The sequence below is a fragment of the Haliotis rubra genome, unplaced genomic scaffold (assembly GCF_003918875.1).
Source record: "Haliotis rubra isolate DU_JTF1 unplaced genomic scaffold, ASM391887v1 Scf129, whole genome shotgun sequence".
Lineage (NCBI taxonomy): Eukaryota > Metazoa > Mollusca > Gastropoda > Lepetellida > Haliotidae > Haliotis > Haliotis rubra.
Genome location: NW_025765214.1, coordinates 485,934 through 499,529, shown reverse-complemented (window position 1 = coordinate 499,529; position 13,596 = coordinate 485,934). Strand labels below are relative to the sequence as shown.

Here is a 13,596-nt window from a genome sequence, read left to right as displayed (position 1 = left end):
AATGCCTCCGACATAACGGTATATTTGTGTTATTTTTATGAATAGGTACATGTTTATAGATTCTTATCGGTGACAGTTACTTTTCGTATTGTATATAGTTTGCCATCGTCAAGTGTAAATTGTATATACATGTATCGATATGTGATGAATCCATGTATCGGAATTACAATGTATAGTCCCACGCTACATCATATCTTATTTTACCTCACACATAAATGTCGTTTTCTGATTGGCTAAGGCAATCAAGGTACCCCGCTTACAAGCGAGTAACATTTTCTATGTTACCCGCTGGAAATGCCGAACTGTGGGAATTCGTTTGGTACTTTGTGTTAGTGGTGTTTGGGCTGTTGCCTAACTCCAGTACTCCTCAGTATGATCAATACCCGTGCTTCAAACAGTTCAAAATTAACATTAAGGTGTTCGGTAAGATAAATACGTTGTTCACTGGTCACTCGGGGGCCCATGGGTTGATGCACCCTCTATGTTTGTTATGTTATCAACAAACATAGAGGGTACATCAACCCATGTCCACCTCGTGACCAGTGAACAACTTATAATAACTCAGTCCTACATTTACCTGTGTGCAAGTGCAAGTGAGTAAGTGAGTTTTGTTTTACGCCACTTTTAGCAATATTCCAGCAATATCACGGCGGGGAACACCAGAAATGCGCTTAACACATTGTACCCATGTAGGGAATCGAGCCAGGGTCTTCGGTGTGACGAGCGAACACCTTAACCACTAGGCTACCCCACCGCCCCACAAGACCCGTTGAAGTTCCGAGATAGAATTAATCTAGCGAGATAGAATTAATCTTTAGTTACCCATGCTTGTCGTAAGAGGCGACTAACGGGATCGGGTGGTCAGACTCGCTGATTTGGTTGACATGCCATCGGATCCACATTGCGTAGATCGGTGCTCATGCTGTTGACCACTGTAATGTCTGGTTCAGACTCGATTATTTACAGACCGCTCCCGTAAAGCTGGGATATTGATGAGCACGACCTTAAACAACAAACAAACAAACCAGTCCATCCTGTGTGCAAATGTGTCCCTCGTTTGTTACATTACATGACTTGCTCCTGCTCCTTCTCAGATTCTCAAATTAAATATTTCAAAAGTAAAATGATGTTATAACACCTCAGCAAGTAAGATGCTTAGCATAGCCTTCTAGACGTCAACACATATGTATAGAAAGCAATGCATTTTTAAGTAGCTGGACGCGACATACAACATGAGTGTTTCTTCATTCTGACCACAGTCGTAACAGAATAACAGAGACTTTGTAATAGGAAAATGAAGTCTGAAGACATCCTGTGGTCGGTATCGCTACAAGAATTGTGAATGTCTTGTGTAGAATTAGCGATTGAATCATTCAAAGGCTGACTCTGTATGAAATAATGATTAGGTCTTCTTTCTCGGCCTACACAATCGATACCTATTGCAAGATTCCCCCTGGGATCATTTTGTTAATCCTTCATGGCGTGAAAATCGTGGTCAAGTTCATCTACAAAGCCAACATGAAACATGAGAGAACCACAAAAAGATGCCCTCCACACTTCAAAAAGGTTGGACGGATTTATTTTCCAATCGGAATGGGTTTGTTACAACAGAAGTCAAATTACACTGATCGCCGTTAATCAAATGCTATTCCTAATTGCCCACGTGGACGTGCAAGCGTTTGGACGAAGTCACAGAAACTATTTCTCTCAAGGGTTTTGCCAAAGTGATTGTGTTTAGTAAAGGTCCTACAATTGCGTTAGTTAAAATTCGCTTCCATATGAAAAAGCCATAGCTTTGCGTGAGTTGGGGAGTAATCTTATTTAAAGATGCACGGCATTTATACAAATCGAGGCGGCAAGCTGGACACTTTATAATTCGATATAGATCCTCTGCCCTGAAACATGATGGCCGGGACGTCGTCTCGAGGTTTAGATTAGATTCCAAGTTTCACCATGCTATGTTCAAGTGCCAGCTAATAACACCAATTCAGTCATTCCGAAAAATTAGCATCACCGAAGAAGCTGAATTACAAGGTTTTTATCCTAATTTGTGATACGCCGAATAAAAAGGTCCAACGAAAAAAAGGACCGGCTTATTTCTAAGCGTGTTTCTTCGATCTCTAATACTTCTCTTGAGCCTATATTCCTGTTTCGCACATTCATGTGTAATTCACCGGGAATAATTGATCGCAAAGTACTGTAGTTGTCCGTATGTCCGTGTCTGTCCATAAACTCGGATTTCGTCGGCTGAAAGGATTGTCGTAAAACATTAGGAGAATGTTTAGCACCATAATGGGAGGGGAATTTGTTTATGATTAACAACAACGCATATTTACCCAAATAATATGTTTAAATAACTTATCAGTTCCCAAATGATCTTAGAAGATTACCTTCGACACGACGTGAAATAAAGAATAGGGACAAAAGTTTGGTAAAAAATATACATTTTCAAGAACAACCTTTGTGTCTGAGCTTGAGAACTTTATCGGAATAGTTGGTACCGTGAAATCCTTTGTAAATATTCAAAGACACGATAAATATTCCACATTCCTCGCATATGGTACTACTGTATTACTGCATCCTTAAAAACCTGGTACCGCTGCATCCGTTCACTCTCGTTTCTCTACACCATCATATGGAATTCTTACTCCTGATACCATCACATCTTCACACTCTCAAATCCTCACAGAACATCCTAATACCCTAAAACCCGTGCGCCCTAATGCTATCTAATATATGATACGTGCTGCCGTCCGTTGACATCCTTTCATCTTTGTTCCTTTATATCTTCATGTAGCAACCTAACTCCTGATGCCATCACATCTACACACCCTGACATCCCTACAGGGCAACCTTGCATCCTAACATCCTGATACCCTAATATCCATGCGCCCTCAATGATATCTTAATATGTGGTACCTGCTAGTGCCCGTTGATGTCCGTTCACCTTTTGGTCCTTTACATCATGTAGCAATCTAACTCCTGATGCCATCACATCTTCACACCGTGACATCCTCACAGAGCACCCTCGCAACATCCTTCTACCCTGATACTCGAACGACCTCAGTGATATCTCAATATATGGTACCTACTACCCTCCGAGGACATCCTCAGCCTTGACACCTATCTCGGACTCGAGGACACTGCTAGTGATGAAGCTAATGTTCTGACATATATCGGTACCGTTACAGACGTGGTCCACGACATGACATTTGACAGCTGGGCAACATTCATGAGTATCGTGGCTAAAAATGTCGGCTCATGGAACCAAATGTGTATATTATATTTGTGTAACTATGTCACACACCATGTAAATACAGTTTTCATATTTTCCTTCGTTTCTGATAACCCTGTTTCATTTTCATATGCATATATTTGTTTCCATTGCCACTGACAAGTAATGTAATGTAACGACATTGCATGTAGTCTCCAAATCTTTGGGGGAATATAGAGTATTCATTCATTCATTTATAGCAACAAGCCCAATTACTAAATGACTAATAGCATCAACACACAAAATAGTGTTCATGAAAGGATAAATTATACTAATTCTTCAAAATAATAGTGTTTCCGTATTCAGAAACAAACGCACAATTATTCGTGAGGACTAGCTTCAGAACATTACTTCAAATACTTAAATACATTTTGTTGAGAAAATAATCTTATGATTGACAGGAAAGGATACGAAGGACAGCGTAAGCGTTCAGTATTTGATCAATGCTACTGGTAATGTGAAACACAACGAGCATGATGTCGTTACAAATTGTAAATGGAAGTCTGAAATCCATCATGTCATGCACAAGTGCAATTTACGCAACCATTTCTGAAATGGCGTATGTCTGTATTTCGTCAGTGGATGGGATTAATAGGATGTACGTTAAATACTATCGCAAATAACTGAAATTTTCCGATCAAATTTTGAAATCCCCTTTGTGAAGACATCAGCAACAGTTTGCCGGTCTTCTTACTATCGTGTTGTTTCGACAACCCTATAACATCGCCAAGGGACTCTTGGTACAAGTATCTGTAACAAGCTTATGATTTGGGGCACCGTATAGATTTCTCTGTCAGTAATTCCCACAATTTGCATTCATCATGTTTAGTTTCATATAAATGAGACGTTGAAATAATCTTCAGTGACAATGTCAGTCACTAGGTGCACACCATTAGCGCAGTAATAACGACAAAGCAGCTATCAGATAAATGAGTTTAACGGAACTCGTAGATGGTTATCATTTCGGCCTGAAAATAGTCATCATTACCAGCCTTCAAGAACTTTCCTAACCGAACCTGCCAATCATCACCTTACACAAGTAAAGCCTATTCAGTCCCAAGCCATTTCGTTAAACTGACCCAAATAGATATGAAGTATTGACATGTCGAGTTATTAATTTCGCGCGTTACCTACACTGAATACCGCTTAAATGTCCGGGTCCATTGTGGACTCAGGGAGAAGTCGTTCAGGAAGAGAATTTACCAATTCGGTCCCGACAGAGTTTGTAAATGATCTGGACGACTCGCCTGCATGTGTCCTGAGGTCCTCGTGGACCAACGACGAGGTATTATCTCCACTGACACTTCATTACCCTGGTAAGCAGTGTTCAGTTCAGTGTCCACAAGACTGATTATTGTTCGACAGGTCTTTAACAGAAAATTCATTTGCATCTGACGCAAATCGTTTTGCAAGTAATTATCTCATCTCATCCTCTTGGATTTTTCAGATAAATGGTGTCAGCATATGATCGACTGAATGAGAAGGAAACAGACCTCCCACCTGAGTAAATACGTCAATGTTATAGTCGTCAACTCAGGCAAGAGCAAGTAAAGGATGATCCACTAATTTTCTGCCTCTACACGTTGCAAATTGACTGTGATAATCACGTCGTTGTGTTCGAGTAATGCGTTGAATACCCATCGTCTTGTTCCGACCTACTGCTCAAACAGGGACCCCGGTGGCATCTTATGCATCAAGTTCGAGCACAAGGTTCTACTTTCTACCAAATTCACTTTGTAGTGGCACGGACACTCGGGCACAATCAGCAAGAGGTCGCAACAAGCAAGACATCTGCAATGTTATAAATATAACACCATCAAACGATATGGTGTTTTGAGGAGGGCATATAGACACGAGTTGAATTATAGGTGTACGAGCAAGTACAATCTTGTAAAGCGATTTCCAATCTGCGAGGATCGTAGGCGGAACTGAAGCAGTCGTGGTTAGCCAGTGTTAGGTTCAACATGGATGTAATGGGTATAAACGTCACTGTTGATTCTCTGAGTGGAAATATGACTTCTAACGACACCGGTGATAATAAAACCAACTGTTGGAATGAATACTGTCAGACTGAAGAAGAATATCTGGACGCAATCAAAGATCATGCGTTCCCCAGAGCCTATGAATGGCCCATCATCATTGTGTTCACATTGACCTTCATACTAGGACTTGTTGGCAACTTCTTGGTGGTGTACGCAGTTTGGAAGAATCACAGCATGAGGACAGTAACCAATGTGTTTATAGTGAACCTGGCTCTTGGGGACTTCATGGTGATTCTTGTGTGTTTACCTTCGACCTTGATATCAGATGTGTCACAGACCTGGTTCCTGGGATCAGCGCTTTGTAAAATACTGATATTTTTACAGGTAAGTAATTTACATATAATGTAAGCATACATTTCATGGCGTCATTTGAAAGTTCAACTGCCTAAAGTGGGTGGTTGTCAGATTCTACAACCGTCACAAATTGGATTGTATGGAACGTATATTGTTTTATAGAATGACCTCTCGGGAAGACAAACTATACGAGATGACCTGACACAGTATGGCCATGTTGTTACATCAAGCTGTTTGTATATTTTGTTTGTTTGTTGTGTAACCCCGTACTCATAAATATTCCAGCTAAATGGCGGCAGTCTGAAAATAATCGAGTCTGTACCAAACAATCCGGTGATGAACATCATATGCATGGATCTACGCATTTGGGAAACGATGAGTTGTGTCAGTAACCCTGAGCACCCGATCTCGTTAATTGCCTCTTACGACAAGCATGGGTTGTTGAAGACCAATTCTAACTCGGATCTACACGGGTATCACACCCACCTGCCACATGTTAGCTTATGTGCATGTTGATACACTAAACCCATGTTTACTACTACCTTGCAGCAACAATGTATCTACTGCTGTCAGTTCTAATTCATTGCTAAAACAGCTCTACAGCGTCACTAATGGTGAGTGTGCGAACTGTGTTTGACGCCGTCCTCACCAATAATCGGACACTGTCACAGTAGGGTACTTCAGAAATGACGCCACTCATACTTCCCATATGATGTTTCGCAACCAGGCGTTTGGAGTCACGAGCAAACACTCTAACCTTTAGACTACTCAAACGCCCATCTTCTGTTATATATAATGTATTAAGACTGTGTCCATGATGTGCCCAGAGGATCTGTCACGTTTCGTTGGTCAATATCAGTCAGACCTTCGGAGATTACAAAATGAAATGTGCTCTGAAAATCTGGGTTAGAATGATCTTCAGCAACTCATGCTTGTCGTAATAGGCGATAAACGGTCGGATGGTTAGGTTCGCTGTCATGGTTGACACATGTCATCGTATCCCAATTGCGTAGATCGATACCCTTAATACCAGTCAATGTATTGTTTGATCCAGATTCGATCATTTACAGACAGCCATCATATAGCTGGAAATTTGGTGAGTGGCACAAGAAACAAACAAACAAAAATAAATGAATGAATAGTAATCTTAATCCCATTTTCTTGTCAAAATAGTGGTTTAGCTTTTTTCATCAATGTGAATATCCTTGTAATTCTTTTACCAGCAATTGTATTTCATTCTGACACTCCCACACACTTGGAGTTATATCACCGTATTGAAGCGTGCGGGCATCAATGGAAATTCTTTAAGTGATTATCCCTAAACAATAATCAGGAAATCTGAGTCCAGTCACTATAATTCAAGAGGGAAATGGTTGGAATGCCATAGCCCTTCTCGTGGGATCATAGATTCATGTTAACATCCATGAACGTGTCTGGACAAGACGGTCTAAAGGCACAAGGGTAAAAACTTCATCGATTTCTGAACTATACCGTTTCATAGAAATCAAACTGAATATCTTGATGATACATATTGGTTTCTGGCTCTATGAGAGGATTGATAGAATTCTACACGTTCATGCATTTGTATGTGGCCATATACCGACATTTGTCTTTGCCTCAAGTGAATACGCTAAATGTTTAGATGAGCATTCTGTACACGAGCGCAACAACACACTGGTACAAAGTCACGGTAACATGATTCATTTACTTTAATAACATCATATAAACCAGTAGTTAGTCAGGTGTGGGTTAGTACAAGGGAATGCCATGAAGAGCAATTTATATGTACATTTATATGGACGAAGTTTCCTCAATGAATTTAGGAAAGCATGTTTCGAAGAAATCGAAGCTTCATTTTATCCCAAAAAAATTAAATGTAACATCAGAGTTTCTTTTCAAAATTATGACTCCATCGAACGTGCAAATGACAAGTTAAGATACAGTCTACACCAAGTACATGGATCAAGTGTTATTCAATAAGTGATAAATCATCCGCCAACCTGAAAACAGCCTGTACATTATGCCAGTCAACAGGTTCGATCTTTGGAATGGGTACACGCTATTTTACTCAGGCTTGACATCTGGCACTTCAACTACTATGGGAGGGATTGCACCAGCGTTAACCTCGTACAACATGCAATTAAACCAACTGCCCTTATCTCAGACTATCAATGTACACTGTTTGATGTACTGACTATATAATCGTGATGAATTAGGATATGGGCAACGCTATACATTGAATGGGTAAAACAGTAGTGGTAGAGGACATGTAGATTATTCCAGTTGGCCTCACCATAAAGGAAACGTCACCACTCACGAAGAAATGGGGATTAAGCTCAATGGGTTCGTCACAAGAAAACTTTAATACGGGACAGAGCGGGTTCCCAAAAAATCAGTAAATACGTTTTTGTATGGTTATATATATTTGGGTCCAATGAATGCGTATGAGGATATGTTTAAAACTGTTTGTGTCCAATGAATGCGTATGAGGATATGTTTAAAACTGTTTGTGTCCAATGAATGCGTATGAGGATATGTTTAAAACTGTTTGTGTCCAATGAATGCGTATGAGGATATGTTTAAAACTGTTTGTGTCCAATGAATGCGTATGAGGTTATGTTTAAAACTGTTTGTGTCCAATCGACTCCGTGGGCATGTTTGGGGTCACTCGGCCACTCCACACCGTATTCTGATCATGAAAACTTCTGTTAGGATCCGGTCAGAAAATGTTTCCCAGTGATGGTCGAAAGAGCCATGAAGAGTGAGTGAGTGAGTTTAGTTTTACACCGCACTCAGCAATATTCCAGCTATATGGCGGCGGTCTGTAAATAATCGAGTCTGGACCAGACAATCCAATAATCAACAGCATGAGCATCGATCTACGCAATTGGGATACGGTGGCATGTATCAACCAAGTCAGCGACCCTGACCACCCGATCCCGTTAGTCGCCTCTTATCAAATCCAATAAGCAACAGCCTGAGCATCGATCTACGCAATTGGGATACGGTGACATGTATCAACCAAGTCAGCGACCCTGGCCACCCGACCCCGTTAGTCGTCTCTTATCCAATCCAATAAGCAACAGCATGATCATCGATCTACGCAATTGGGATACGGTGACATGTATCAACCAAGTCAGCGACCCTGACCACCCGATCCCGCCTCATGGGTTGCTGAAGATCAATTCTAACCCAGATCTCCACGGGTAGAGCCACGAAGAGGATCGAGGATGGTCACTCGATATGAGTGTTTCCGACATCGGTGTGGATTGTTGTGTCAGTGGCTGGTTTGTAAGGTCTAAAGTGTATCTACATGAAGCAGTGCGTTAAACAATCCTCACCCAGTTGTAGATAGTTGGTGTTGGTGTAATTTCACTGTTGAGTAACGCTCAGTTACAATATTAACTGCCCGCTAGCTCATGTGGCTGCAAGTAAGGCAATGGCAGAGTTTTAATAACTCTTACAATGTTCGCTGGCTATGTTGACAATGCTGTTTCTAACGACCGATCTACTCTCATGGAATGTTCTTTATTTCCCCATAACACATTCCCAGCCTGCAGTGAGCGTGCTCCTAAACCTCACCGAAAACGCTCCACCTCAATTACATTCGGAAATTGAGTTTTACACTGAAGATTTTAATTCTGTGTTATTTGAACATCACTTTTTCAACTTGAAGTCCCTTGAAAATAGTGTTTTCAGTAGCTTTACAATGTCTCTGGTCATAGGTTCAATACGGAATAAAATAGAAAGGATGCATGTTGTTCAAGAGCGGTTTCTCCAAGCTGTTTTGTGTATTACCACATAGTATTTCGCCTACTCAATCATTAGCGACAACCCGAGTTCAGTCTTCCGACACACACACATTCCTCTGAAGAGAACAACTTGATGCCTCTATCCACAAGAGATGTGGTTCTTTCGCTCTCCACCGTTTCTCAACTAATTATTGATGTTTGCTCTTCAGTTTCTCATCATGCCCGATGCAAATACATTCCTCACTAAGCAAATTACTTCAGAGGGGCGGGATCGCTTTCATATGGGATGCACGTTTCGAGTACACGAGAATCGTTACCTTCAGCACATTACAAGTCTAAACTGAAGCCTTCCATGTTTGATGACTTTGAAAGTCCATTGTTGCTCTGATAGATACTGAGTGTTAAGCGTTAATTTGTAGTAACTTATATAGCACAAAACTAACCCACAATAAAATGGTCAAAGTGCCTGACATGAATATCCCGGTCAACGGATCAGTGTGCATTCAATTTTCACTCTCAGCTCCCTGAGGAGTAGACAAGCATCCTACAGGTTAAATAGTGGGTGGGTGAAGATCTCGTCTTCAAAGCCCAAATAATCATTTGACAGTAGATAATGTTTAGGTGTCAGTGCCATTTTATGAAGGCGTGGGTACGTATGTTCGCCACTTTGAGTACTCATCAAGAACGTTACTGCAAGACTGACTGACTGAGTTTGGTTTTACGCCACTTTGAGCAATATTCCAGCAACATCACGGCGGGGGACACCAGAAATGGGCTTCACACATAGTACCCATGTGGGGATTCGAAGCCGGATTTTCGGCGTGACGAGCCAACGCTTTAACCACTAGGTTACACCACCGCCCACGTTACTGCAAGAGGGTGATAGGGGGCAGCTTAGTCATTTAAGACCTAATTGTCATGCCAGAGATCCGGGTTTGATCCCCTACATGGGTACAACATGTGATGCCCATTTCTGGTATCCCCGCTGTGATATTGCTGGTGCATTGCTAAACGCGGCGTAAAACCTAACTCACTAAGTCTCTAACTTATTTTACTGCAAGAGACTCGAAGATGGTTTGTACACTAAATAAAAGTACCAGATAGTGTAAACCCATTAGAACTAGTCTTCATTAACCCATGGTTGTCGTCAGAGGCGACTAATGGGATCGGGTGGTCAGGTTCGCTTACTTGGTTGAGCCATGTCACCGTATCCCAATTGCGTAGATGAATGCTCATGATGTTGATTACTGGAGTGTCTGGTCCAGACACGATTATTTACAGATCGTCGCCATATAGCTGGAATATTGCTGAGTGTGGCATAAAACTAAAGTCACTCACTCACTCTAGTATTACCCCACTTAAATATTACTGAGTGCTACGTTGAGCAACATGCAAACAAACCAGATAGTGTAAAGACTCACATCCTGGTTTCCGAGAGCTGCAAGAACGCTTTAAACTCCATCTATGCCAACGTCCGCCACAGTTGGCACCAAGATTAAAATTTGTTGAAATGTTTGTTGAATTAAATTAACCAGATGAGAGCGTCGGAAGGAGATTTTTATCAAACCAGTCAAACAATGGCTGAAAAGTCGTCAACCAGGAAAAGGATGCGTGAACGTTAAAGGATAGATCAATACACGTGTCTCATTTAATATGGAGGATTATTTTAATGTAGAACTCTCTTGTGAATGAAATAAACCAGATGTCATTATCTGACGATTATAGCATCATCTGTAATGATAACTAAATAAATGAACAGTCATTCAGGACAGGAAGCATGTTTCTCGGTATATTTCGTTAGTACCTTGGCTGTTGTGAATGGTGTTCATAACCAGTCTACAAAATTCCAGTCTGTTAATTTTGAGGAAGACCTGTGACTGAAACATGAACATCATCGGTGCCATCAAGACAGGGAAAAACACAGTATTATCCAACCTAGACAGAACCTGGTCACGCGATCTCTGTGTTAGTTTCCTCTTCCGACAAGCTTGAGGCCATGAACCAATCTGTACTCAAATAAAGGATATTGGAAGATTCGTAGCAACAAAACAGGTACAGAGGTCTAACACTGATGTATGTTTGGTAAAATAAGCATCACTGTCTATTGAACACATTTATGTAGGGACACGGTGTGAAATCAGTAGATGATTTTCCGCAAACACCTGGTGTCATCCCTGTGTCGTAGTGATTCATAAACACATTTTTATGATAAACAGACATAGACGGTGTCGTAGAAATGAAATAACTATCACCTGTGTCCTGGAACCACAGCCATAAATATGTAAATCCATATGTTTGCGAATTGCTGATCAGCCCCTACGGTAGCAACTGTCACAAGCAAGCGTGAGTCAACTTGCTAAGCAGGAGTTTGAAGGAATACATTTACACTTATCTGTAACAATACATACACCAGTACATCTTTTTGCATTCTTCTCGTCAACAGTTCATATTAACAATAAGAATATTATTGCCATAAATCATGTCAAATTACCAGTAATCAACCCCAGCATTTCAGTGTATTCATTTTTTTAAAACTTAATTGAAATTTAATAGGTTCAACAGGGAATCGTTCTTTGAATATGCAATCGTCCTGAGTCCTAATAAAATATAATGAAATGCACCTTTAAGTACCTTGATAGTTGGACATTGGTGCATGTATGTGAATGTTTTCTCGAAAAATATTAATATCTCCTCAGTGGCCCTAGCGTTTTAGAAACGGGTTATCGGTAATCCTACATGCGATAAGGATGGAGAGAGACCAACTCAACGTATATGCCACAGGTTTATTTCAGAACAGTAATGAGTAACACGTGCTCAATTACACGGCGTCGGACTAGGAATAGAGACTGAATGATGTCGTGACTAACTTTAACGAAATGCATGTTTGCTCAGCTGAACGTCAGAATTTTTCTTCTTCATACATAACATGTTATAATTATGTAATGACATCAGAGAGATAACCTTGTTTTGGTTGGAACTATTTATCAATCGGAAGATGATTAGGTTCAACGTAATTATAAGATTGACATGAAGATGGTTAATGACTACTTAGTATCGCGACATAGAATTACAACATAAGTGACAATTGTATAATTATGTTTATTAAGTGTCAGTTTGTATTAATTGCTTACTTATGCTCACGTCACAGAGCACATTTATAGATCGAAGGCGTACATGTTCGTGTAAACACCGTTGTTGATGCAACTGTAAAATTGTTTACGTCAGTATATATGTAAGTAGAGGTTGTCCCATCAGAAGTGTAGATACGTTTATATGTAGATATGTATAAATATACCGTTAGCCTTGTGCACTGACATGTATCCGTTATAAATGATTTGACACCTGAATAAACAACATCAGGCCACCTGTTGTTATGTAGCTTCAAAATCCTTCCGTCCACTCACAGTGCAACTGGGTCTGGCATCTGGTTCGCTCCTCACGCTGAAGATCCGGGTTCGCAACTGGTTCGCTCATCACGCTGAAGATCCGGGTTCGATTCCCACATGGGTACAATGTGTGATACCCATTTCTGGTGTCCCCCGCCGTGATATTGCTGGAATATTGCTAAAGCGGCGTAAAACCAAACTCATTCACTCACAATGCAATTTTATGTCTTTTGCTATTGCTTTATTTCAGATTCCTTTCCAACAAAACACAAATCATATCAAGTGGGTTACGTGATGCCGTTATGTGTGCTATACAAACGTTCTGTCCTCGCCCTCGTATAAAATTTGTTTCAATCAAAATCAGCACCAACTGCGCTTCGGGGAAACGACAGATATCTTCATATTTGTTTCGCAGTCTTTCAGCATGGGCAGAGAGTAAACATTGGTCTTGGAGTCACTCAGACAATGGAAAAATCCATAGAGCTGCGTGGGACATGTTCCGGAAGATAATAAGAGCATTCCTCATATTCCCCAAAATACCATGCGTCTTGATTGTCCCGGCGCTTCTTAAACAGCTTGGAACTTCTGTAAAAATCGTTTTGCGTGAGAGCTAAACAAGGAGACTCTAAATACACCTACGCTAGAGAGTTTCAAAACATTTAAAGACATCACGCCGGTTAAGATGAGATGAACGATTTTTAGGGATAGGCAACTTCTTTATAGCAACGGATGCGTCTTTTCAATGTAGATGTTAACACCGTTATCAAGCAGGTGATGTTATAGTATCTACACCGAAACGTCGCATCTTTGCAATAAAGAAGTTGTCTATCCATTAACATTGTTCCTCT

At 40.7% G+C, this 13,596-nt stretch overlaps 1 protein-coding gene across 2 annotated transcripts in view; it reads left to right on the top strand.

The window, feature by feature from the left end:
• LOC124266918 (orexin receptor type 2-like) overlaps window positions 1-13,596 on the top strand; it is a 76,518-nt gene that overhangs the window by 26,473 nt on the left and 36,449 nt on the right. For both annotated transcript variants that reach the window (XM_046701763.1, XM_046701764.1), the window contains exon 2: window positions 4,722-5,640. In XM_046701763.1, the coding sequence (XP_046557719.1) occupies window positions 5,239-5,640 (402 nt within the window). In that variant the 5' untranslated portion in view covers window positions 4,722-5,238. The remainder of the gene's footprint in view (window positions 1-4,721; window positions 5,641-13,596) is intronic.